Genomic DNA, 26,090 nt, shown 5'->3' on the forward strand with positions numbered 1-26,090 from the left:
ATAATAAATAATGACTATGTACCTGAATGAAAACAATTCAAATATTTTAAGAGCTACAAAACGTTTGGACCTGTAAGATCATTTTGGGCAGTCCTCGTCTCGAACTTGTTTTCCGAGTACTCGATATCAGGAAAAACGTTTTGTTGCAAGCTCTGTGGCGGATCGATTTTAGCCCTTGGTAGCCAAAGTGCACCAGCTTTTTTGGCATGGAAACCAAATAAAGCACGAATCGCTGGCTTCGGAAGACTTGTCAAGTAGCATCCGATCATCGTGTCTGAACCCCAACGTCCAGTTCTGCGTTGATCACTGTCAGAAACATCTTGTCCAGCGATCGACCTCAGAGCCCTACCGCGGTTGATATGCGTTATTTTGCTTGATCGAATACCAACAGCTCGGAGCGGTTCTTGATACACATCCTTTGCGTATTGTAAGTGATAGCGTGTATACGGTTGGCACCTTTCGAGACGTGTATGTCGTGCCAATGTCTGCATGATGTGAAATCCGGGAACTCTTCGTTTTCAATATGCCAGCGGCAAAAAAGATGGAATGCTAAAGCTTCGATCGGACAAACTTCTGCATAGCGGTGTCTGATGGCATATCCGTACTCGACTCTTCCATGTTGATTGGTCTTGCCCTTATTCATAGTGATAACCAGAGCAATACACTTGTGCGGGCCTTCATCCTTGAACTCGGTACAGAGCAAATATGGCAGCTGCATAACACGCTTGGTCTCGCATCGACCTAGTATCGCATGGCCGAGCAAAAAATCCAGTCGGTCGCGCAAATAATGAGGCGTATTACGTCCAATTTGATAGCGCGAAACGAGCTTCAACTCATCCAAAGTATATCCGTCGTTAAGTGTGTTGATGCCACGGTCCGCGTATTCTTCTCTTTTACGCACTGCATTTTCCCGGTCGTAATCGCTCAAGAAGTTCTCGACAATCGTTCCTCAGGCTGGTGGGTGCATATTTACAAGGACACTGGCTTGCACAGCTTGTAATACTATAGCTGCTTTGGCATGAGCCTGTAGTGCTTCTTTACCGAAGCACTTGGATTTGCCGCCGTCTGGGAGCTTATCTTTCTTGTTTTTAATATTACTATTGGCCACTATCTCTTTCAAGAAAGCAACAAGTTTGGCTTCAGTGACGATGTTGCCAACTCTAAATCTAGTTTTTTGCACCACGACTTGAAAGAATAAACAAACAAAAATTAGTGTTACTGAGGTTGATATGCTTTCTTTAAATTCTAGCGCTCTACTTACTAATCGACGCACCTTCCAATGCGCCTGCTTCAAGAGATACATGTTTCTTGTGTTTTCTGCCAAGTTCTCGAGATGCCTTGTCATTGCGGATTAGACTTGCTCCTCGAGAAATGCTTTGTTGCGGTCATTGACACTGGCTCGAGTGCTATTAGCAGTGCCTGGTGAATTTAGAGTACATAGGAGTGCTTTAAAACTTTATTGGGCTTCGATTCAACCCGAATTCCCGTTGGCTCCGCCTCGTCCTCTGATGTGGTGTTGACTCCCAAAGCCGCGCTTTTTATCCTCAGTTTATATATAATGAACCAAGATTTACATGCAGCATCGAATTTCGCGTCCGCAGTTCCAAGAGTGCTCTCTCGAGTATTGGTGACAACACCCATTTTGTGTTGGTCTAACTCTACATAGTAGCACGATCATTTTTCCTACAACAAACGCGTCATCTCTTCGTCAATGTTTCCCGTACTTGTGGGCAGCGGAAGCAATTGCAGGAAATTCATGCATCGGGAACTTGCCTTCCCACGAGTCCTGTCAAACTCTTTACTCCTTCCCCTTCATTCTGTATCCATTGATGACACATTAGCAATAGGTTATCAAAAGAAATGGCAGGTATTTGGCTTTAATATGATACTAATATCATGTACAGTTACGACGATAAATTGTGGCGGAATATTGCTTTGAAAATTGCCTAGTCTGAAAAAGACGATGCCAGGTTCCCCTTCACCGTGTCTAGAACTTGTTTCTCGAACAATCGAATCTGAAGCATGCAGTTGGTTCGTGTCCGTTGCGACAGTTCCCTCTTCTTCCTTCCTTCTCAAATAACTGACTATGTTCATCATCGAGCATAGAAAGATTCATGTAGAGCAGAGCCGTGGCTATAGAATGATACCAATATTGAAACATTTCTCGAATAATAAACGACGACACTATAGCTAATAATGTAGAATGGTCAATGAAAAACGATCGTTTTTCTGCTGCACTGTTGACTGAAACATGCATCGTGCTCTTCCTTAGTTTTGGTCTCATCGCCTATGTGCTCGTTTGGCTATTGGACAACAGATAAACCACGCAATTGCCAAGAATCTAATCGATTGTTCCATTCATTCACAACGAATCTTATATAAAAGGTACACGTTCCCACCCATCCATAGTTCTTTGGCCTCTTCTCTTCCGCTCCTTTCTCCTTCTCCTTCCTTCTCGTCATCAACTGTACGTATAACTCTTGGGAAACGGGATTCATTGCATGAACGTGCATGTGGTGGTGTGCATGTCTGTCAAGAAGTATCACGACGACTCACGATCAAATCTCTTGCTTTCTTTCATTTCTATAGCCGTCTCCTCCTCGGCCTCGCCCGCCACTTTTTCTTTATTTTATTTTTCTAAAAACAACAACGTAAATGTTACTGCTATAAAAGAGGAGAGAAGCAAAAGTATACACAGTGTGTGTCAAAGATGATGATGACTGTGGTATTGATTACTCACGATCGAGCCTCTTCTTTTTTTTATAGCTCTCTCTTGCTCTCTCTCTCTCTCTGTACACGACGTTAGTATTCTTTTTTCTATGCCACACGCATGATGCTTTCTCTCTCCATTACCCGCCGCTATCTATCGCGATGTTGTTATTAACGATTCTTCCCGCTACTATATTCAACAGAGGCGCCTGGCCCCAACCGAAAGCCTAGCCCCATGCGCTAGAGTTCCGTTTCGCCACAGCGGACATGGATTTGGTAAGACTTTCACCTTCGTTTATACAGAGTTATTATCCTTTCCTAATGATTATTGTGTGGTGCTCTATGCAGTCTAGCTGTGGCTGTCGCCCCAATGTGGCGTAGTACCTCGTGGGCTGCCCGCCAACTCCAAGTAAAAATAAGTTTTTCATTTTGTTTCGAGGGTTATAGGGAAGAGTGTCTCTTGAAAGAAGGGGAAAAGGATCTTTTAAGTATGATACTGACATGTGTGTTCACTCTGTTTATATTACATTATAGGTGGTACGCCTTTCTTTTTATTATGCTTTGTGGCCTCTTCTTCACCATCATGTGTCATGAAGTAGTATAGAAGATATGATTACTAACTAGAAGTTAATCATCATGTATGTTGCCCGACGTCTGGTCATCCTTTGTTCCATTACTCAATCCGTTGGTGAGTTATTTTTTGAATCCCTTTCACACTGTCCACCGGTTAGCCTACCAACTGGTGTGTACTAATTTGTTCTTTTCCTGTATGTTGGCCTTTCCTTGCCCTCTCATTCTCCCTATTTCGCACACCCTTTTCTTTATCGTCATATATTCTTGTGTACACTCCAAAACTTGTAATTATATCTCTTCATTTTCTAATCCACGTACAATCACCCCTCCTTGTTATATACTCCCATGCAAAAATCATATTTTGTTTCATGTCTTGGATATCAAGACTCAACAATAAAGTACCTAGAAGTCACTGTTTACTAAAGCAATCCTTATCATATAATGCTTTTTAATAATGATTACAAAACTTATCTTGGACTATTGAATACTTATCTCGCAATGATTTACGAGTTAGAATCATGCAACAAGTGCAAGCGCACTAATCGATCTATTCAGAAATAGGAAGAACAACATGTAATGTGTACTATATAAATGTTGGCATTTCTATCCAAAAAGCAGCTGTATTTTATTTATGGTTGTCGGTCACCATATTCAATAATATGTACATTGTTTCATACCAATGCCCAGCAAGTCCTGCTTATAGTGAGTTTGACCAACCACCAGCTAGCTTTTCTCAAAGTAACCAAATCCATATAGGAACCCGTAAGATCGGTACAGTACTTGCTATGGTAGAAGTCAATCTGTTTTATTATAGAATATCTTGCAGATTTTCACTGCGTTTATAACCCTCCATTTCACAGATACGCTAGTAAGGCACTAAAAGTACTACCACTTGCATGTTGCTTAACGCACACAGTGATGCAACATTCTGGCTCTGTTTGTAAGTGCTCGCATTATAGCAGCTCTAGGAATTGTTTTTGTAGCTACTACTGCGTAAACCAGATCTTTTAAAGCGTGCCTATGCACTGACCACAAGGCGTCCTCATCTTCTCCGCTCGCTCTAGATTTAGGAGTGGAGGCTGCTCAATACCCAAACCCCACTTTTTTTGTTCAGCTCTGTCAAAACTTCCATGGATAATTCTGCCAATCGCAAAAAACGCAAACTCCCAAAACGCGGAGCGCTCGAACTAAGAGAATACTCTCCGGACATTGACGTACCAATTCCTGGATCCGAAACGTTTATATCGCCCTCTGCGCTTGATTCCCCCAGTTTCCCGCAATCGCGGAGGCCTGGCAGTCCCATTACGGTAGGCACGCCAACGGGGAGCAAGCGCGATCGACAGTACGCAAAGCCTCTCACTAAGCCAAGCAAAAACTTTGCCGAAAGGCTACAACACGTCACTGATCTTGGCGGATCCGCAGAAGACGAGTTCTTAACGCAGCATTCTATTCTTCCGAAATTTGACAGCGATTCGACTACTACCCCTTCTTCTTCATTCTTCTCCTCTCAAGCCAGTATAAATGATATCCTCGACGAAAACACCAGGCCAGATGCCAATGTCGATGCCAAGGACGAATCTAAATACAGAGTGATTCCACGAAAGGTAAACAACCTTGCCTTTGCCAAAAAGCTTCATGCTGATGTCCAAGTATTGCCTGAAAAAAAGCTGGTGGATACAGCCGTTCAAGTCGTAGTGAAATCATCATTTACCAATCCATGTATACCAATGTCGCTGCTGCTGCCATCATCACCACCAATACCACAATTGAAGGAACCGCTACAAGACTCGCCGAAACCCCCACCGTCACCGACAACATCGGTATCAAGCTGTGAGAATGGTTTGGCGGATCTTGCCGAGATACAACAACAACAACAACAACAACAACAGTTTAAACAGATGCGGCAGCAAGAAATGCAGCAACCCATACCAATACAAGTCTCAACAAGGATCCAAACCAGACTTAGCAAACGGAAAATACGATCAAAGTCATCAAATACCCTGGATGAATTGCGAGCGGTTGGCATGTTGGATTGGATAATCATCGGATTATAGGTACTAACGAAAAGAATTAAAAAAGCAGAGCACCTGTGTGCGCTCGTTGCACCACTAAACGTCCATCAATATTGACTTTTTCCTTTCCGTTGATCAATGGCAGGGAATGTTATGGCTTTGTCCTATCACATGAGACACGATGTACCGCAAATTAAATGACTGAGACGGATTAATAATGGATTTATACAAGGCATCAATAGCTTATCAATTATGTACATAGTAAAAGAAAGAGAAACAATTTACATTTGTAGAAAAGAAAGGAAAGAGAGAGTGTGAATGTGTTCATACGATGTGAGATTAAAGGAGGAGGTTTTTGGGGGGCATGATATGATATGCTGAGAAAGGTATCGTGATAGTAATAAATGGACGGTATGTCTGTTTAGTCGACATAACCATCCGCAAAGTCATTGATCGATGCCCATGCACCTTCCTCAATGGGAGGTGACGCTGCGGCTTCTACACCGACAGCTGGAACTGCCGGAGTGATAGTAATTGCTTCAGGAGGAGAAGCAACAACAACAGCTGGAGGACCACTGGTAGCTGGTTTGCGACCATAACATACAAACCAATTCATATGCGACTGATACTTTTCACACTCCCGCATCATATGTTCGATGGCCGAATCCGTCAACATGGTTGTTTTATTCTCCATTCCTGCGGGTTCCCAATCCGATATTTGGCTTTGCGTGGTGGTGGCCTCCCGAATTTTGGGATCAAGTGACTTTAAAAAGATGTCAAGGTTCTGCGAATGAATTTCACCGAGCTGTCCACCCCAGCCTATTGGAATGGTAGTTTTATCTTGATGGACGTCCACAAAGCCGTCTTGCTTGGAAGACATCATAAGCAGAGTGGACATGTGATGACCAAGATCGAGCTTGATATCATACGATTTCTCGAAGATGTCATACACTATATTTGAAAAAGAGATCATCAGGAAACACCGTAATCAATGGCGCGGAAACGACGAGAGACAGAGAGGGAGATAGATAAGGGCTTACGTTTTTGATTGATCAATGCATCTGTCACAGGGCCAGGTCGCTGGACGCGGTATTCAACATCACGCAGCTCAACATACGCTCCAGGTTTCAGCACCCGCATGGTTTCTCCCAGCATTTTAAGCACTTGTTCTTGTGTCATCGATGCAAGCATCAAGCGTACGTGTAAGAAATCAATGCTGTTGTCCGGATACGGAAGGCCATCAAGGATGTTCTGCTGTCTAAAGAACGAGTTGCTTGGTTTGATGGTACCAGGAAACATGGGGCAAATATCGACTCCATGGAAATCTGTAGAATCAATTATAGTGCCGCGAGTTGTTTGTTTAATGCACAGAGATAAGGGAAAAGCTAGCCCACCTGCTATCCAAGCTCCCCCCCCCCTTTCCCTCTCTTCCACCACCACAATCACTGTGTTCCGTATTGCTCACCTGTATTTGGAAATTCTGTTGCCATCTCCAGCACCCTACAGACGAATCGTTTCATATAAGGAGGCAACCAAATAATGAATAAAATGTATGCGGTTTTTCCTTGGCTAAAAGATTCATTACACTGAAGATGCCTTACCAAGTTCCCGGCCCGCATCCAACATCAACCACCTGCGGTCGCTTAGTTTTACCATTGCATAATGTTCCCTTTGTTAAAATATCATTGATAGGGGCCACCACATTCCCGTTAAACGCGTATTTGAGCAAGAAATGCTATGCAAGTAGGCCCCCACAAAGTTTCCAGTTAATAAAACATGAAATAACAGCCGACAATCAAAGCGAGAACCGAAAAATTCTTACCAAGATAACTAGGCGATCGGATTCGTCGTCATCGCACACCATTTTGTAGGGTAAACCCGGTGCAGTCATGAATTTGCGTCCTTCCACAGTAGTGTATTCGATTCCCCTCGGTAGTCGATACAGTATATCATCGCTGTCCGAAAATGTTGACGCGTTCGAAGACGAAGTTTGGCTGGGAACGTGGCTGATCGATGACAGTCGCCTGGGATCCTGGCCGGACAGAGAGACTCCTCCATCGCTGCTATTTGGCCGGCTTGATGGTCCCTTGACGTAGTAGGTGGTTGTGCTTACAATATAGTACGGTGCTTTAGGGTTCCCAGACGGCTTTCGAGTGGTTGTTGTCTGCTGGGTAACGATCTGCTGATTCGGATTTTGTGTTGCCAAGGGCTGAGCAGCAGCAGTAGTAATAGTAGTAGTTGCTGTTTTAGCGGTGGCACCATTTTTTTGTTGCGGCGATGCCTTTTTCACAGAGGTTCGCTGTCGCTGGCTATACGTGGGACTAGATGTTTCGCACCAAGTGCTCGTCAGTGAGGGCATATTGCGCGGTGCGTTACTGGTTCTATTGGCCTGCTCAATGAAATTTTGAATGAATGGCGATTTTGATATTCGTCGCCGTGCTTTTGGTGACAAACCAGAAGCGACTGCTTCTGGTACGTCGTCTTGGGATTGTTGATTGCCCATATTATTATTTTTTGTATTTGGTTGTGCAGGAATATGTGTCGTTGCCGATATTGCAAAAAAACAAAAAGCTTCTTCTTTCACTTGATGATCCTGCCGATAAGAGAAAAGAAGAAGGAAGAAAAGAAAGAAGAAAACCAAATGAATGAAGGGAATCCTTTTAAATAGAACCACGTTTTCTTTCTGGCGTTGAAAGAAGATCTGATACATAGACCTGTTTTGTAAAGGCGCGATTTACCCCACTAATAAGAGTGGAAAGCCTGCATTACCTTTGTCAGTAATTGATATAGATCGGCGTCCTTATCTCTCTCTGCGACGAATTATATACTCCGCCTAATCTTATGTACTGTATTATTTTATAAAGGACAACAACCACACAACTTGCATGGGCGGCCCACGAGCTCCGAATTAGGCAAAGCTGTCATCATTGAGCTCTCTTTTGAAAGACGCATAGCATAGATAACAACCTGTAGGGAGTGCAAAGGAAAGAAGCTCGCAGTCAATTGAAGCTGCTACTCCTATAGATAAGAGAAACTTGTGCGAAATTGTTGATTATGATTAGGACGGGAGAAGAGGCAAGCGGGGATGCCATCATAGGCGCGCATAGATGTTCTTGGGGGTAAACCTTCTTTTACTGCATTGGCCATATATCAGTTGTTCGGTTTTGCTTGATTATCTACATGAGAAATCAAGTGCTGCATGCCGCAACAACAACAATAACACCCTCTTACTTGTTGCCTTCCCTCACCCTATTGAATCTCTCCTTTTCTCAATCACTACTCCTCGTTCGTTACAGATCCAGGGTCTCCCTTGATATAAAAACAAGATTACTTGATATTGCTATTAACCACTGTCAAGTGCAGCGAAAAACGCTTTTTCTACAGATATACAGTACCAACCAAGTTTCTTGGTTGGTCGGACGATCGATCAAAGTACTGTAGAAACTGATACGCACGTCATGTGGCTGGTTTGGATAGCGTTATCTGCGTGATTGCTCAGATCATCTCAGTACGCCAGCGCGCATAGCACAAACAATCACCGTGGTGAGATAAGGCATACTAATATGCTTGGTTCTGGCACATGAAAACAATACAACACACAATAATACTTCAGCATCAATATAGAATTCACCCCTTCTCCGTATTATACCACGAGCCCCATTTCGATTCCGTTCTTAACTTTTTGACAACTCTCCCTTTCTTATTTTTGTTAGATCCCCTTTCAAAGGATCACATAGTTTGAGAAAATATACCTATATATACTTTACCGATCGATCTTTAGATTGACCTTAATTGTCTTCCGCGGGAAAGGAGGAGGCGAATCGTACATATAACACAAACATAGATGCAGGGTGGCATTCTTTCTCAATAACGAAGTGAAAATGTGCGCTATCTGTTATACTCCCTTTGGTTTATCTCGAGTAAATGGAATAGCAGCGTGATTCATAAAATATATTATGATAGCCGACAATAGGCATCCTGACACTTTCGTCACTTTTTTTATTATGTTTACCAATTCTAAATGGTAAAAGTATTTTAGATCATCAGCTATAAGTTTCTGATATATACATATATGAGGAGTGGCAGATATGTAGTATGTGAAGCCTAAATGCTTTAAATATAGAAAAGTACTTTTTTTCCCACAACAACTTGCGAAATTACATATCAATCAAATCACTCAATAGTCATCTTAAGTGTAAATGTGTGGATATCATATAATTACGTGGATGCTTTAGACTTTTAAAAACTGAAAGTAATGCAGCACAGGTGTCGCTTCCAAGCAGTAGTTCTTGCGATAAGCTGAATAATGCAGGCTACGATAAGAGCAACAGTAGCTAATTTGTACTTATACATATACCCTGATTCTAAAGCATAGAAAGCCATATCTTCTCAATCATTCTTTGTGTTCGTTGAAGGGAGGAGTCTCCGCACTCTAATAGCTTTAGCCGCAAATGTGCCTACACATCCTAAATCTCAGATTACCGTTTGGGCCTTTTTGAGACCTTACAGAGCCTTGTAAGGTCGTTTAGGTGATTGAAAGGCTACAAATGACAGCAAACAAAAATTGTATCTACGAATCACGTGTTTGGCAATGGGATCGTTCTTCTGATAATTCGATCTATACGATATAACATAATATATGTGTTCGCTAATTGGCATATTAGGCCTTCGAAAAGGAAGTTAGGAGTTGATAAATTGATGGCAAACACGACCCAGGAAAGTATGTAGTAGCCTATGTTGACATAACAATTATCAACGTTTTTTACTTGGTAGTGGTACTCTAGCACTATCACGTTTGTTTGCTTGCAGCATCCCGTGTTTAATGAAATGCATGTGTAGTATATGTGAATAGTATCAGTGGATATGCTAGGTACTAACTAGAAGGGCACGTTTAACAACATGAAGATCCATTGAAATAGTTACAGGTGAAATTTGCACGGATCTACAGCCTTTTTCGTTGTTGCCCATTGTCAGTTTAATATCATTGTTTGTCACATACTTTCATTTGTTTGCGACGATCGTTGCTTCTTGTTGGTCTAAATGATCATTTCGATTGGTGGGGAAGCAGCGGTGGCAACTATCATGTACCACGTGGAACTTAATACTTCCTTTGTATTCGTAACACTTGATTAGTGAAGCTTATTTCTAAAAGCTATTGGCTTTTTATTATACGTAAGACTGGACCAGGACGGATCATAATAGTTAAGAGAAAAGCACCAAAAATAAATGGTGGCAAAAATCACTTTTGCAGTTGACCTTATTGGTACCAAGTGATAAATAGGCATGGAAATGTTAAATCACGGTAGCTAGCAATAGTAAGTAAGTGGTTAGGTAATCAATAAATTACAGTTAAAAAAGAGCTGCAATGCAGAGTGACGACACTAATGCAAAAAGAGTTTTAGTATTCTTTAAGTTCATTTCATATAAGCACAAAAAAAAAAAAAGGAAAAAAAAAGATCGTCGCGAATAAGTCTCCGCAAGAGTAACGAGCGTGACAATGGGGTTCCGCCAAGAACCTACCCACCGGTATCCTAGTCCAGAACCAATACTATATGCTGAGTTTTACAGCTATATGTTCCATTCAAGAAGGGCAAGAAAGCGAACAAAAGCATGAGCACGAATAATGACGTTATAAACGAACTCGCCTTGCACAGAGACGCAAGTCCACTATCTACTATGTAAAGTGATGAATCTAGCTAGGTGAAAAGAACGCGCGCTTGAGAGCGGGGCCACCTTTTTTGTTTCTTAGCCCACTTGGGGCTATTTTTACACCTTCCAACTATTTGGGGCCCAGCTACTTTTGATTTGGAACAGCTTTGACCCACAACCGCACCCCCTTTTCCTTTTTTTTTTCTATATTTTCTTCGGTTAATTTGGTGAGGTCAAAACTATGGAGCCCTCATCTTCCGGATTCAACTATGCTGACTACCCCGTGATTGTGGGCATTGACTTTGGTAACTTGAGCTGCCTTTGCTTGCATTCGTCGTGTAATATAGTTATATTTTTAACCACTTTCTTCCATCTCCTTTATTATTCAAAAAACCAGGTACCACCTTTTCGGGCTGTTGCTACGCATTCGCGCAAAACGAAGAAGTGATCGACATTGTCAAGTGGTATGCTTGTTTTCGCTACGTCCATCTAAAATTATAGTGTATGACTCACTTATTATCATTTAAACGACAAACGTAGGCCAAAGCAAAACAACCATGTGTACCCAAAGGTAAAACAAGAAAACTATATGCACACACACACACACACACACTTGGCTGGCTTTCCCAGCATTATGGGTTTTGGTGAGAATTATTGTCAGTGCTAATTCTGTGATTAATTCTATTCCAAAAGACACCTACATTGTCGCTGTATCGAAAAGGATCAACACAACTTGTGGATTGGGGACATGGTGCACGACGACAGGCCATGAAGCCCAACAGTGTCGACTTTTTGCTTCTGTCCAAGTTCAAACTCTATCTCGACGAACACTTGCAGCAGGAAGCGCTTCCCAACAACCTCCAGGTGATTGATGTTATCGCAGACTATATGGGCGCCTTCCACCAACATGTGTGCACCGAGTTGTTGAAAGGTTTCGCGGGTAATTATGATCAAAGCAAATTCCGTTACGTAAGTTATCCCTTCCGTTTTCATGGCAACCGTTACTATCTTGGCAAAAAAAAACTAACTCACATTGTAATGCGGCAACGACAACAACGACGACGTAGTGTTTGACAGTTCCCGCCATGTGGAGTGACCACGCCAAGGCGGCTATGCGTGAAGCAGCTATTCGTGCAGGCCTTGTACAACGTGGAGACCACCCTGAGCGGCTTATGCTCATTTCCGAACCTGAAGCTGCGGCACTTTACTGTGAGAAAAAATCAGAACAGTTCAATTTGGTCCACGGTCAACGCTTTATGATTTGTGATGCTGGTGGCGGTACGGTCGATTTGATTGTATTTGAGATTGACCAGCAAATGGGTGGAAGGTAAGAACAAAAATAAGAAAACCAAAGAACATTCGTTTGTTAAATTTGAAGAGCCTCACATGACTGACTCTTTCTTTGCTTTCCGCTGGTTAGACGAACTTTGAAGGAAGTGACAAATGGTCATGGTGGTTCGTGTGGTTCAGGATTTTTGGATCTGCGTATGCGAGAATACATTAAGCACAAGTTCTACCACTTTGGCAGCATCAATGACTCGGCTATGGAGCACATCATGGACACATTTGTTAACATCATCAAGGTACTGAAAAGAATTGAAAAAGATGAATTGCTATTATTAGTAGCTCACGCTGTTTATGGTTAGCCCGAATTTGACGGTTACGAAGATCATTTCCTTGACCTTCCAGCATCAATGGGTCTAGGCGACCTGACCGACGAGAGCATCGGTCTCGAGAACGGTTCGTTGTGCCTCCCAGCAAATGAACTGAGAGATCAGGTCTTTGAGCCCGTTATTGACCAGGTTCTACAGCTGATTGAGGGTCAATTGGTGCAATCGCCCAATAACTTGGAGGCTATCTTCCTTGTCGGAGGTTTCGGCCAGTCGAATTACCTGTTCCGTCGAGTGGAAGAAGCGTTTGCCAACCGAGTTGGTATGATCGGTGTCCCTCCAAGAGGTGAATTGGCTGTCGTCCGTGGCGCGGTTTACTTTGGTTTGAATCCCCAAATTGTCACTGAGCGCGTGTCTCGTCGTACCTATGGTGTTGAGACTCGTATGCTGTTCAACAAGGACCTCGATCCGCCGGAATACTCGGTTGTCGGCGTAGATCAAAAGACCTATTGTCGTCAACGCTTCAGCGTCTATGTGCAAAAGGGACAGAGTGTACGAGTGGATGAGTGTGTGTCCAAGAACTTTGTCATCAGCTATCCTAATGATACAGACTCAGGTGAGTTATCTGTTCCTCGATGAATATCAAGTGGCCTTTTACGGAAAGACGCATGTTAACGAATTGGTTAATATGTACTTTTAGATTTGTTTGCCTTTGATGGCGAAGGACCACCCCCTCGTTTAACAACGCACCAACTTATCAAGAAGGTTGGCCATTTCCCTATTCGCATGCCTACGCTTGAAGGAGTGCGACCTGGTGATAAGGTCAACATGACGATTCGAATGTATTTCGGCCTGACAGAAATAAAGATTGAGTGTGTGATCCGCGATAAAACGTTCGTATTCACGTCGTCGTTCGATGCATCGGATGCGTACGGCAGCGTCCAACCACAGAACGAATCGGACTATCCCGGCTCGCAGCAAATGATGCCCCCACCGACGGCGGGCTTGGCACCTCCTAATCCTTACGGTCTGAGCGATCCTAGCGGCAGTCAGGTGTCACTCCACGGCCACCAGTCGTCATACACATATGGCACGAGCATGAGCACGCCAACAATGGTACCTGCTCAGCAGGCTGCGGGATACCCTCAGGCTGGAGGCTACCCACCTACTTCGTCTGTGTATGGCGGCGGGTATCCGCCAGTGCAAGGCGACTATTACCAGCAGCAGCAGCAGCAGCAACAACAACAGCAGCAGCAATACTCGCAAGGCTATCCTCCATCCCAGTCGTACTACTCTGGTTATCCTCCAGCTTCACAAGGCTACCCTCCGCAATCGGGTTCTTCTTACTACGGACAGCATTAAAGTAGAACAAGTAGTAGAAAACGCACCCAAACACTCAAACGCAAACACACGCACATATCGAATATATACACATCTCCGCTATCACATCCAAACTGAACGACAACAAGAACCAACAACAGCCCTTTCTGTCCTCTCTCGCTTCTCCCAAATACACACTACCCCCTTTTCCTTCTTAAACCCTTTTATCACTCAACTACCTGCTCTCTCTCTCTCTCTCTCTTTCTCTTTGTAGTTTATTCTTCTGACCAATTTCATAATAAACAACCTGAACTTTTTTTTCTATTCACTCATTGTGCATGCCGCAGCCTATTGGTTATTAACTCACCACCCTGCATAACATCATTTATATCTCAAATAAGTATCGTCTCTCTCTCTCTCTCTCTCTCTATCTCTCTTTCTTTCTTTCTCTTTTCTTTTACCATTCCTTTTTATTCGCTTTCCAATGGTGCAGGAACTTGGTGACGTCAAAGCAGTGACATGGGCACCGCCATCTGATTCTTCCACTGTTGCCAGTGGCGACGATCTTGCCTTGAAGAAACAACACAGCAAGCATCACGGCGACCGAGTCAAGTCAAAGCGCGCCATTGGCGACTACAATCTCACCTTGACGTTAGGTTCGGGAGGAATGGGTAAAGTCAAGCTGGCGGTGCACCAAAACGATTCGCATAAAAAGGTAACCGCCCTCCCTCTCTTCTGACGTTTCTTGTCCTACCTTGCAAATAAATTAACACAACATAACATGTAGCTTGCCGTCAAAATCATCCGCCGCCGTGGATCAAAGGACGACGATGAGTTCCGTGAAGAACGCACATTACGAGAAGCGAATATCCTGTCTCTACTCCACCATCCGTACATTGTCAACCTGAAAGCACCCATCATCGTGGATGACCACTACTACTACCTTATGATGGAGTATGTGAGTGGCGGCCAGCTATTAGACTACATTATTTCGCATGGGAAGCTTAAGGAGAAGCATGCGAGACGATTCGCACGACAAATTATGAGTGCATTAGGTAAATTGAAAAGAAACGGACACTCTGTTCGGGTCGGTGTGCTAAAAAAACAGGTTAAATTCATGCAGACTATTGTCACCGCAATTCCATTGTTCATCGAGGTAAGCGCCAATAGCCAAAGAAGTAGGAAGGAAAAGGAGACCTTTACTGATGTGAAAATATTAACAAAGATCTGAAAATCGAGAACATTTTGATCTCGCGTACCGGCCACGTCAAAATAATTGATTTCGGCCTGTCCAATTTGTTCTCGCCCGACACACCCCTTTCAACCTTTTGCGGCTCGCTTTACTTTGCTGCCCCTGAACTGCTCAACGGCAAGTCCTACAATGGGCCTGCAGCTGACGTCTGGAGCTTCGGCATCGTGCTATACGTTCTTGTATGCGGCAAGGTCCCCTTTGACGACCAGACCACACAAACTCTGCATGAAAAGATCAAAAAGGGCGCCATAGAATATCCTCCGCACCTGACGTTAGGTTTGTGCACACACACACTGTCTCTCTCTTCCTCCCTCTTTCAATTTCTGCATACAAATATGGCTCAAAAAGGAAAGCCCTGAGCTAATGCATACATGTTAATGATTCGTCGCTGGCGTCATCACGGTCAACTGTACAGAATGCAAAAGCCTGCTAAACAAAGTCTTGGTCACGAACCCTGGTCACCGATCCACGGTATCAGAGATCATGGTTCATCCATGGATGCTGCGCGGATACGACGGGCCTGTTGACAACCATCTGCCGCCCAGACAGCCATTGACCCTGCCTATCGACATGGCCATTGTGCGTCGCATGACAGTGTTTACCAAATTCGGCACCGAGGAAGAAATTAAGGAGCAGTTGGAGAAAATAATCACATCCGAACAGTTCCAAGAGGCAACCCGGTTACGCAACCAGCGCTCTGCATCGCACAGTCGCAATGGCAGCACGAGCAGCACCGGCTCTGGCTTCTTCTCATTGCTGGGCAACAGTAGCAGCAATAGTAACCATGTTTCGTCTTATCCAGTCGCCAAAGACGATCCACAATCCATTCCAGATGCCTACCACCCCTTGGTTTCGGTGTACCACCTTGTCAAGGAACGCATGGAGCGAGAAGATGGTGCCGACAATGTTGTTGTAGAAAATGATTTCAACAACACAAGGCGACCCTCTTACTGTGCTTTACCCCCTGGCGATGCTGCTGTTGCTGCTGCTGCTGCTGCAGCTCATGCGACCAAATTCGAAGAATCGGGTCCTCGCAAACATCATCATCAAAAGAGCGCCAGTTTGGCCAGTGCCACCCTTTTGCCTCCAGCACCGCCACCTGCATTAAAACCAGCAGCACAAAAGCGTAATGGACGTGGGCATAAAAAGGCCAAATCGTACGCTCCAATTATTTCTCCGGCGGATAACGAACCCAAACCTTCGACATCAAGCGAAATCCATCAGCACGTTATTTCTCGGAAGTTGAGCACTTTATTTTCGCGCACCAACCACGCTAATGGCAGCAGTGGAGAGACGAGTACCACCATCAACAACAACAGCAATAACAGTAGCAACAGTAATAGCACCACAACAAACGAAGTGAATGCAGACGAACACGTCCGACCAGTGTTCCTCAAGGGTCTATTTTCCATGACTACCACCTCCACAAAGTCGCCAGCTGTCATCCGCAATGATCTTACCCACGTGCTCAAGGATATGAGCATCGACTGGTGCGAAACCCAAGGCCGGTTTGAATGCACGGAGCAACAACAGTCAGTTTGCTTTGAGATACACATTGTCAAGGTCCCCTGGCTTCTTGGCATGCATGGGCTGCAGTTTCGACGAATCAGTGGCAACTCATGGGAATACAAAAATATTTGTAGTAGCATTTTGACTGCTTTGAAGTTATAATTGAAAAGAAATTAAAACAGTGATAATAATACTATACTATACTATATATATACAATTTTGTTGCCTAATCTTCTGAGGATGCTGACGCTGATGATGATGCTATTTTTCGACGTTTCGTCATGTATTGATCAACCATGGTATTGTGCAAATTGTCTTGTAGCGACTTGACCTTTTTGTGATGTTGATACAGTCGCGAGAGTTCGTCTTCCAGACTAGATACTTTGTTTTGGAGTGCGCTACTCGAGCCAGGTGCCTGGTAATCATATTTCAAATGGATAAGCAACCTCTTTTCATTGATAGTCTATTTCTCTGTCTTACATTTAACTGTTTCACGGCGTTTTCAACAGAATTGACGGATTGTAAGCAAGAAGGAATAGACGAGTAGAGGGGACCTGGTTCCAATATTTGCTGATGACGTTGAAGGTCCTAGATATATAATCATAGAAAATCACGACGATTAGTCTCTCTCCAACATGTGGACTGAAAGAGTGAAAGAGAAGAAAAATGATGACGAACCGATTGGGTATCCGTCATCAACTGGAATGATTCGCTTCGCTGTTCTTCCTCTTCCGTTGCTAGTGTTCGTTTAAAAGTCTTCCATGGCATAGGAATAGATGTGTTGCTGCTGCTGCCAGTGACAAGCTCTGAGGGTCGTAATATACACGAGACATGTGTGATAGGACCCTTATGTGATTTGAATTTGCGTAGAGGCTGTCTGCTAGTGACATCCCAAACTATACAATCTCCATCCTCTGAAGCAGATATTAACAGGCTTCCATCGAACGACAAAGCAAGCGAAGTTACGGTTCCACTACACAAATTTTATCAAATTTTAGTCTTGCATCTTTTTTCTATCATTTAACTACAAAAAAAGAAACACCATACCTATGATCAACAAATACAGGACCTTCTGTTTGGCCATTGGCCTTTTCTCCCGATGCATCTACTGCCTTGATACCGATCGACTCAACCTTGGCCATGCCACCTCCGCTTTCAACAACATCTGCATTGTATGTCTTATCGTGCCTCCGGCGATACAGCTCAACAGGATAAATCTTGTTTTCGCAAGCGACAAACAGCCTTGTTTCTGACGGATCTGCAATTACTGTGGACACTGCTTTTGGGAACAGGAACGTAGTCAACAGTTCGCCCGTAGAAAGATCCCACGCCTTGACTGTATTATCCAAGCTTGACGTATAGACGCGCGCTGTTGCCATGGTGCCTGCGCCAACGTGCATATCGGTCACTGGTAACGTATGATCTGACCATGAAAACAACGGAGCAGGTCGTGCACTGCTCTCCTCCTGGTCATGTTCCAGCAAATTCCCCAACAACCATACATGAACAGTCGCATCCTCACTGGCCGTCAAAAGCGTTGCGTCGTCACCGCTAAACGCCAATTTCGTAATGCGTCGAAAATGGGCCTCGTACACTTTTAAAAGCATTCCGGTTGAAACTTGCCATAAGAATACGCGACCACTCGCTGTACCGCCTGCAACAAGGTGGCCTCGATGCGACGCGGCGACACTGACGAGTTTCTCAGGCATGGGCATCTTGTGCAATACTTGATCACGTTGCCACTGATATACATTGAGAACCGCGCGATCGGTTTGAGCTGTCACGATCGCGCCTGTTTGTAGACCCGCATTGGGTTTTGCAACTGTGGCAAGACATGACTTGTGGCTCATTGACTGTTTGAACGAAAATAATGTAGATCCCGATCGAATGTCCCATACGTAGACGGTCGAGTCGGTGCTGGAAGCTGAAATGGCCACTTCGCTGAACATTTTCGGTGTGGTGTGGAAAGAAAAGACCAAAGTGAATGAGAGCGGGGAGGGGACCTCTTTCACTTACATAACAAGCCACGCACGAAAAATTGTCGGCTCGTCAAGTCGGTGAAACATCAATGTAGCATGAACGCAGCGTTTCTTTCGTCACTTGATGAATTTAATGTTTGGCACTCGATGCCATATACCTGTGAGCAAGACGGTTGACTCATGCTGCACTCTACAGTGATTTCTCTCACTTGTTATAGCTCAATATAGCTTATATCATTCGTACTATGCAATAACATGGTTGCATCTGCAACCTCGAAAACATTTTCAAGACAGACTGCTTTCCGTCGTATATCTGAATGTAGATTTTAACCCACTGTAAGAGTCATATTACAATTATATTCGCACAGTCTTCTTTCTCAAAATCTGAAATCTGAAATAATTACATCCAGTGGAACTGCCTTTAAGTAATATACAACAAAAACATCGTCGCAGCAAATGCAGTTGCCACAAAGGTATTTAGCATTTGCCGGAGCAGGTCATTTCCCTCATCTCTGGTCACAAACAATAACAGCGCGCGTTGTACCGTAGATCACAAACTTGCCTTCGGTTACACCGTTGACCTTTTCTATGTGGGCTCATAACGAGGCAACATCGTTGTGTAGTTTTGGATTCATAGATTGTATGAACAAAGAAAATTAGAGAATATAGTTCATAGTATATACGCAAGATGCCCATTCACTTAGTACTTCCTTCTGATTTTGGATAATGTCTGTAGCATATGAAGGTTCGACCTTACTGCTTCACGTGTCAGATGTTACACACAATCTTCTTTGTTATTAAAGAATTATGGTGCGTTAAAGCCGTTGGACGAAATATATAACTTATGCATTTTCCAGTGTATAAGCTGAAGACTTCTTGATGAATAATACCACGCTGATGGAGAATTGATGCTGAAGTCATGTCATGGCGGGGAAGAATATATATTAAGACACCTGGCAAGAAGTGTCGATTTATTATGATTGTAAACAGCTGGGATATATATACAAATGAAGAACGGAGGTGGGAAACAAAAACTAGAGGATATTATTGGGCAAGCGTACCAGCAAGCAAGAGTTGACCACCGTAATATAAAGGTAAGCCGATCCAAGAATTCCAGACAGACTTGGTGACGAATTCCTGACGAGCCACAAACAGATCAGACAGATAGAACATCAAAGCTCCCATATACTGTTGACGAGGCACTGGAGTGTGTGGGAGACTAGCAGTGGCAGTGACCACCATGCCTGTAATGACCAGCATGTATCCGAGTACAGCCTTACGCATAACAGGGTCCTTGACTTTGGGTAACAGCCAACGGCCTACAATGGTGCCAATTGCGCCTGTACCTGCCAATCCTGCTAATGCATAAGACGCGTCCATACCGTGCACTGTGAATGCATAGACTAACGACAGGTGGCCAACTAAGAAGCTACCGAGGCCAAGCAAGAACCCGGATTTAGGGATCAAGCACACATCGCCGACAGCACCAAGTCCCAAGCCAAGAAGAATGTATTTCGAAAAGACGGGTAATGCTGCTGTGCCCTGGTGGTTGGCCGTTGCTGACAACAAGAAACCAAGTGATGCTAATGGTTTGAAAACCCATACACCTTTGCGAGACTGGTAATATTCGGATGCAAGTAGTAAGGGTAGCGCAGCCGCCGTCAATTTGACGCCCTGGTTGATTGCAAAGGTCTCTTGAATCATTTTCTCCGTTTGGGAAAAGATAAAAGATGAATTTGTGCGAAAACAAAGAAGGAAAGAAGGCAAACAAAAAAAAAGAGAGTTTAGCTTTACATAAGACGAGGCAAGACGCCTGACTATATCCGGACTCTGAAACGGGTGGCAGTAAAACGTTGGAGTGACACAGGGGGGGCGGTATGATAACTCCATACCTTTGCTTTTCACTATTACTATACTCTCAGCGAATGCGCATTCGCGTCAAAGACCTTTGCATCGAGTCACCAGCTTGCAATTGCTTAAAGCTAAAAGTTCAAGTTTGGATCTACTACTGGGATATTTCTCATTTTATTTTCAAAACCTGGCTACGCTTATGATGAAAGCCGTCGTTTTTCAGCACCAGGCTCAATCATACACTACTATTTGAAAGCAGTTTTAAAAGCATTTACAACGGCGGTTTCGATATTAGATAAAACGAGCAGCATCAGCAGCAACAGGAGCAGCAACAAGCATTATAAATTATGTCAGAGATATACGGCAATGTGTGATGGCAAACGACGAAGTGTCTTTAAATTTATTTTCTGTGCCCATATCAACTGATGATATGCAGTTAATTTATACCATCATATTGAAGCAGTGCTGCAACTGCAACCAGTTGCTCTTAATCCCATTCTCGAATTGTCAGTTATTAAAAGGGAGCTTTTTTTAAAAAAAAGCCGTTTATCATGGGAAGAAGAAGGAGGGTATGAAGACAGGTAAAAAAATTGAAGATGCCCAAAGCGCATGTTATTGTTTATCGGTGTTGCTCGAGATATTTCTAATTGATCCAGAAATAGGATAATTGTCTGGTATGATCTTTTTTCCCTCAAGTAAATTGGTTTGAATCGTTGATCTCCAACAAAAGGGCAGAAGTTGATGGAAGATTCCGGTATATTTTAACTCTCGACTGAAAAAGCGGGATTTATTTAGTCGCTCTGGTCGATGCGTTATATGATTTGCTAACAACCCCTCTCCTCTTGTCACTCCTCCGTTCCCTCTTCACACACACTCCTCCTGTCTTGCATCTCCTCCTCCTCAAATTACCATCAAAGTGTCACATTATAAACCGACCAGAAATGTAAGAGTATACTGTCATAGCAACCTGTTTCCATGGCAACAAATTGTTTGCGTCACTACGCAACCTTCTTCTTCACCAAGCTAAAATCAACACGCAATTTGTATGCGCGGTAGGAGCGGTTCATACCAGATGTGCCTTTGTTTCAGTATATAATCATCCGATAAGTTCCTGAACGAGATAGACCTGTATACAGTAGTAGTCTTAGTCGTAGCAGTATAAGCAGAGGGCAGTGAAATGATTTTAAAAACTCAGTAGCACAAGTTTGATGAAGGTGAAAAAAAAAATAAGTGTGGTGGTGGTTGGATCAAGCACTCTTCCACAGAGCGACCTCCTCTCTTTCTCTCTTTCTCTAGTCACAAAAATCGTTCTCCCAAAAGGGATCTTGAGGAGTGCACCTATCTTTTTTTCCCACCTCGCTCCAACTTTTTTTCTTGACGAAACCTTCATCTGTAACATCCCGTCATATTCCTCCAGATTGCAACATGTCCAAAGCATCGTCTTTTGTTCGCGAATATAAACTCGTCATGGTTGGCGGAGGAGGTAAACTATGCGGTTTTTGCTTGAATTGTTACCCGACTCTCTTTTAACTGGTTACCAAAAAAAACTCTGTGCCGTATGTGTGGGTTGTAAGGTGTGGGCAAGTCCGCCTTGACGATCCAGTTTATCCAGTCCCATTTTGTGGATGAATACGACCCTACTATTGAAGGTACTACGCAACTAAATACGGGCTGACTTGACTCAAGATGATGATGATGCTGGAGGTATTGATAAGCTTGAGGGGAATGGTAGACTCATACCGCAAGCAATGCGTGATTGACTCGGAGACGGCCCTATTGGATGTCTTGGATACAGCAGGTCAAGAAGAATACAGGTGAGGTATCAGGAAAGACGGCAAAGAGTAGAAGCGATAGAAGAATAAAAGCTGACTCTGGTACCTATGATGATTATGAATGCTCGAAAAAAAAAATGCAGCGCAATGCGCGAACAATACATGCGCAACGGCGAAGGGTTCTTGCTAGTATACTCTATCACCTCGCGAATGTCGTTTGAAGAAATCACGACGTTCTACCAACAAATCTGCCGTGTCAAGGACCGCGACTATTTTCCTATGGTCCTCGTTGCCAACAAAAGCGACTTGGAGGCAGACCGCCAGGTATCGAGCCAGGAGGGACGTGATCTCGCGAGACAGTTTGGATGTCAGTTCTTGGAGACCTCCGCAAAGCAGCGCATACACGTCGACGATGCATTTTACCAGGTCGTACGAGACATCCGCCGGTTCAACAAAGAGCAAGAGATGCGCGGCAGTGGCCATGATCAGTTTGGTATGCAGGATGCGCCCGATGTCGCGTCTGACAAGTGCTGCGTCATGATGTAGACCTCCTTCTCCACCTTCACCTTCACCTTCACCTTCACCACCGTTATCATTATCACCACCACGCCAAGTGTATTATGTAAAGAACGATGACGACGATAACACACAACATACCTTTCTTGCTTCTTCTTCTTCTTCTCAAATAACCCGAATTCTCCCCCCCTTTTTTTTTCCATGCTCGTGCTTCCTCCCTTCTTCTTACTCCTCCGAAAAAGAACACTCTTGTCGTACTTGCACCGTATACAACGGTTACACTTCCCTTTGCACCACACCCCCGTCTTTTTCTTTTTTCCCGCAAATCAATCTGTTCTCCTCTTATTAACCTCCCTCTCATCCTCCTACGCTTTTCTTTTTCTCGTTTCTCTCTCTCTCTCTCTCTCTCTTTTCAAAGTTATCTCGACGATTACTTTCTTATTCCTTCGTATTTATTTTCGTAGACTCTGTATCAACAGCCCCAATATAATATCTTACTATGCTTTTTTTAAAACTGGTTAGGTTGTGTCACTATAGATGGCCCCAATAATTGCTTGAATGAGATAAGCCTCTTTTAATAAGAAATAGAACGAAGAAAGGATATATTACGGCAGCAAAGCGGGTTACAGACGAAAACATGAGATTCGGGGGGGGGGGTGGGGAGGTGGAGAATAAGAGCATGAGAAGGGGAATAAAAACAATAAGAGAGAGATTCTACAGGACTACACACTTGAGCTTCTTCTTGCCCTTATCTTTGCTGGGTATCTGCTTATTGATTTGCCGCACCACATCAAAAAACACCTCGTCTACATTAATCTTGTACCGCGCTGATGTTTCATAAAACGGCTTGCCTCCCCATTGCTGTGACAGCATCATGCCTTGCTCGCGCGACACCATGCGCTCCTCCTCCAGATCGCATTTGTTGCCCACTAATACTATCGGCACCTAACAATCGATCAATCCAAAAAAAACATGAGTCTACTCTTTTCCTCTCGGATATCGCACGTTCTTTCTGTCTTTTTCTTTACATTTTCCGAGTCCTTGACGCGCAGTATCTGTTCTCGCAGCTCGTGTAGATCGTTCAATGTAACCATACTGGTGATCGAAAATACAAGCAGGAAGCCTTGTCCGTTCTTCATGTACAGATCGCGCATCGCCGTAAATTGTTCGGTCCCTGCCGTATCCAGAATTTCAAGCATACATTGCTGTCCGTCCACTTCCACCTGCTTTCGGTACGAGTCTTCAATCGTTGGATCGTATTTCTCGACAAATATCGATTGGACGAATTGGACAGTCTGTGTATACACACGTTAACATATTGAATATCATAAATTTCATCGCTTTGTAGTCATAACGGTTCTTTTTTCCACTCTCTGCTACTTATTACCAAGCACTACCACTACCACTACTACTACTACTACTACTACTACAACCGGAGTCCCTCCGTTTCATAGGTTCCTCTACTGTCAACTTACCAAAGCCGATTTGCCTACACCTCCGGAACCCAAGACCACAAGTTTGTATTCTCTCATTGGCGGCTACTTTTTTACGTGATGATGAGCACTAGATTGTTTAATCTCGAAAGAAAAATGCTCTGATTGAAGTTATACCGATTTGTTCGAGAATGTAAAATAGGTACACCAAAGGGGGAAAGGGAGCACCAGAAAAATCAAAAGCAGCTGGCCCGAATTTTTTTCTTTCTTTTAGATTAACACTCACTCGTTCTTTACTGCTACTATCGCTACTACTTTACTACTACTATCACTATTGCTGACACCCCTCCACTACTTTTCTCACAATCCCGCACTAACTTATGCGTCCCGAGCAAACCGACGGATGGCAGCGCGTTTAAGCATTTTTTTTCTGTCTTGGATTCATGCAACATACAAGCACAACCTTACTACTGTCCTGCTGTATGATGATACTACATTTTCATATGTGAGGCCGACATTTACTCACAAACGGCTATTATCCGGATGTATGTACACCCATCTCTTTCTCTCTCTCTCCCTCCTCACCCTCTATTTCATACCAGTACCAAGAGTTTTCTTTCTTCTCACATTGTAGAGCTTAAAATAGCTTTACAAGTACACCAATTCGTGTTCAGCTTGATATGCAAATCAAGTAAATAACAAGAGAAGAATTGACGCGCTGAGTGTCTTTGTATCACTCCCTGGGTATCAGTTCGTATGGCAAGATTGATTTGCTGCTGGTTTCATTACCAAATGAAGTGAACTTACTTATCATTTGTTGATTGTTGTGCTGCTGTTACATAGTACTCCTGCGGTCGTCGATCAAAAGCCTCTGGCCTAAGTGTCGACACAAGCCATGACTAGCTGTTGAAATCTCTTTTCCTCTAGCTGATCCATTTAATTTAAGCAATGGTACCACTGGCTCACAACTGATTAAATACTTGCTCACTCACATACAGCACTCTTCTCTCATAGTCTACACCGTGCTATAGTGAATACAATATAGAGTAACATAGTTGACAATGAAGACAGATTTGTTTCTTGCTTCCTACTCTATAATCCGAAAAAAAACGATGTGATATTTTATTTGCGCTGACAGTGGCGTATCGGGTCGAGCTGATACGGTTGATCGACAGCTGGGTATGATAGCATCTTGGATTATCTGATATGGTACGCATTTTCTTAGATGAGTGTCATTGGCTGCAAGAACATGCTAGATGAGACTGGGTAGAAAAGAGCACATTTTATATACCACGTGTATATGAAAATGTTACTTTTGTTTCCACATCATATATAAGAGTGCAAGAGATTGGAGCAAGGTACATATGGAAGCAATTTTGGCGAGGTTTCATTATGCGACAGATCGGAGGGGTTATATGTGTCTATCGCAAGTTACGTAATGCGATTAAATACAACAGTCGCCTGAATGCTGGGTATGATGGTAGGTATGGTACATCTTTCTACAGAATAGGCAGTACACAAATGGCATCTTGTAAATACACATATTACTGCTGATACACACATTACCACTTCTGCCAGTGAGCATTATCCGGTACGTTCACTTGTGGTCAATTAGATAAATTCGTCCCTCCGCTTCGTTAAGTGAATATTTGCGCTTGAGCAATTTGTAAATCGGGTAATAAGTAGTTCATGGCTTTCAAATGACCTTTTTCCCTTAAGCACAATAATTCAGACCTTTGCGAAAAAAAGACTGGTACAGATAATGTCAATAAACACAGCATCGCTAGTATGACAAATCCAACTTGGATGAAACCCCAACCCATCCTAATTACTTGTTTTACTTTATTCTTGGCGATATTGTAAGCTTTTGGTTCATGTCGTTATAATTGCTTGTTGTTGACGGGT

At 43.5% G+C, this 26,090-nt stretch overlaps 9 protein-coding genes across 9 annotated transcripts; 4 read left to right on the top strand and 5 right to left on the bottom strand.

The window, feature by feature from the left end:
• Nucleotides 1-1,810: 1,810 nt before the first annotated feature.
• On the bottom strand, nt 1,811-2,190 carry BDB00DRAFT_805559 (uncharacterized protein; the record flags this gene model as incomplete). The annotated part of the gene is made up of 3 exons (XM_053122196.1): nt 2,102-2,190; nt 1,905-2,031; nt 1,811-1,847 (listed from the first exon to the last, which is right to left on the bottom strand). The coding sequence occupies exons 1-3, from the start codon at nt 2,159-2,161 to the stop codon at nt 1,813-1,815; spliced, it is 222 nt and encodes a 73-aa protein (XP_052983490.1). The 5' UTR covers nt 2,162-2,190.
• A 2,222-nt stretch (nt 2,191-4,412) lies between these two features.
• BDB00DRAFT_784952 (uncharacterized protein) lies at nt 4,413-5,336 on the top strand (the record flags this gene model as incomplete). The annotated part of the gene is made up of 1 exon (XM_053120505.1): nt 4,413-5,336. One exon carries the CDS (start codon nt 4,413-4,415, stop codon nt 5,334-5,336), a length of 924 nt encoding a protein of 307 aa, XP_052983491.1.
• A 379-nt stretch (nt 5,337-5,715) lies between these two features.
• Nucleotides 5,716-7,797, bottom strand: BDB00DRAFT_868680 (uncharacterized protein; the record flags this gene model as incomplete). Its single annotated transcript, XM_053126496.1, has 5 exons — nt 5,716-6,245; nt 6,335-6,619; nt 6,760-6,794; nt 6,896-7,029; nt 7,117-7,797. The coding sequence occupies 5 exons, from the start codon at nt 7,795-7,797 to the stop codon at nt 5,716-5,718; spliced, it is 1,665 nt and encodes a 554-aa protein (XP_052983492.1).
• Nucleotides 7,798-11,063: 3,266 nt separating this feature from the next.
• On the top strand, nt 11,064-14,136 carry BDB00DRAFT_20557 (uncharacterized protein). The gene is made up of 8 exons (XM_053116454.1): nt 11,064-11,248; nt 11,341-11,407; nt 11,484-11,514; nt 11,637-11,912; nt 12,011-12,270; nt 12,364-12,526; nt 12,590-13,169; nt 13,254-14,136. Exons 1-8 carry the CDS (start codon nt 11,185-11,187, stop codon nt 13,913-13,915), a joined length of 2,103 nt encoding a protein of 700 aa, XP_052983493.1. The 5' UTR covers nt 11,064-11,184; the 3' UTR covers nt 13,916-14,136.
• Nucleotides 14,137-14,357: 221 nt separating this feature from the next.
• BDB00DRAFT_868682 (kinase-like domain-containing protein) lies at nt 14,358-16,796 on the top strand (the record flags this gene model as incomplete). Its single annotated transcript, XM_053126497.1, has 5 exons — nt 14,358-14,588; nt 14,661-14,928; nt 14,997-15,029; nt 15,099-15,401; nt 15,541-16,796. 5 exons carry the CDS (start codon nt 14,358-14,360, stop codon nt 16,794-16,796), a joined length of 2,091 nt encoding a protein of 696 aa, XP_052983494.1.
• A 24-nt stretch (nt 16,797-16,820) lies between these two features.
• Nucleotides 16,821-18,694, bottom strand: BDB00DRAFT_805596 (WD40-repeat-containing domain protein). Its single transcript, XM_053122197.1, has 3 exons — nt 17,682-18,694; nt 17,313-17,607; nt 16,821-17,222 (listed from the first exon to the last, which is right to left on the bottom strand). Exons 1-3 carry the CDS (start codon nt 18,581-18,583, stop codon nt 17,064-17,066), a joined length of 1,356 nt encoding a protein of 451 aa, XP_052983495.1. The 5' UTR covers nt 18,584-18,694; the 3' UTR covers nt 16,821-17,063.
• Nucleotides 18,695-19,582: 888 nt separating this feature from the next.
• Nucleotides 19,583-20,354, bottom strand: BDB00DRAFT_805598 (YhhN-like protein). The gene has a single exon (XM_053122198.1). The coding sequence runs from the start codon at nt 20,315-20,317 to the stop codon at nt 19,658-19,660; it is 660 nt and encodes a 219-aa protein (XP_052983496.1). The 5' UTR covers nt 20,318-20,354; the 3' UTR covers nt 19,583-19,657.
• Nucleotides 20,355-21,485: 1,131 nt separating this feature from the next.
• BDB00DRAFT_20794 (ras-like protein 1) lies at nt 21,486-22,868 on the top strand. Its single transcript, XM_053116465.1, has 4 exons — nt 21,486-21,947; nt 22,039-22,113; nt 22,197-22,278; nt 22,380-22,868. The coding sequence occupies exons 1-4, from the start codon at nt 21,890-21,892 to the stop codon at nt 22,780-22,782; spliced, it is 618 nt and encodes a 205-aa protein (XP_052983497.1). The 5' UTR covers nt 21,486-21,889; the 3' UTR covers nt 22,783-22,868.
• A 212-nt stretch (nt 22,869-23,080) lies between these two features.
• On the bottom strand, nt 23,081-24,407 carry BDB00DRAFT_805609 (ras related protein 1b). Its single transcript, XM_053122199.1, has 4 exons — nt 24,363-24,407; nt 24,228-24,290; nt 23,781-24,047; nt 23,081-23,697 (listed from the first exon to the last, which is right to left on the bottom strand). The coding sequence occupies exons 2-4, from the start codon at nt 24,282-24,284 to the stop codon at nt 23,467-23,469; spliced, it is 555 nt and encodes a 184-aa protein (XP_052983498.1). The 5' UTR covers nt 24,285-24,290; nt 24,363-24,407; the 3' UTR covers nt 23,081-23,466.
• Between the last annotated feature and the right edge of the window lie 1,683 nt (nt 24,408-26,090).

This window comes from Zychaea mexicana (assembly GCF_025766255.1).
Source record: "Zychaea mexicana strain RSA 1403 chromosome Unknown BDB00scaffold_10, whole genome shotgun sequence".
Taxonomy (NCBI): domain Eukaryota; kingdom Fungi; phylum Mucoromycota; class Mucoromycetes; order Mucorales; family Lichtheimiaceae; genus Zychaea; species Zychaea mexicana.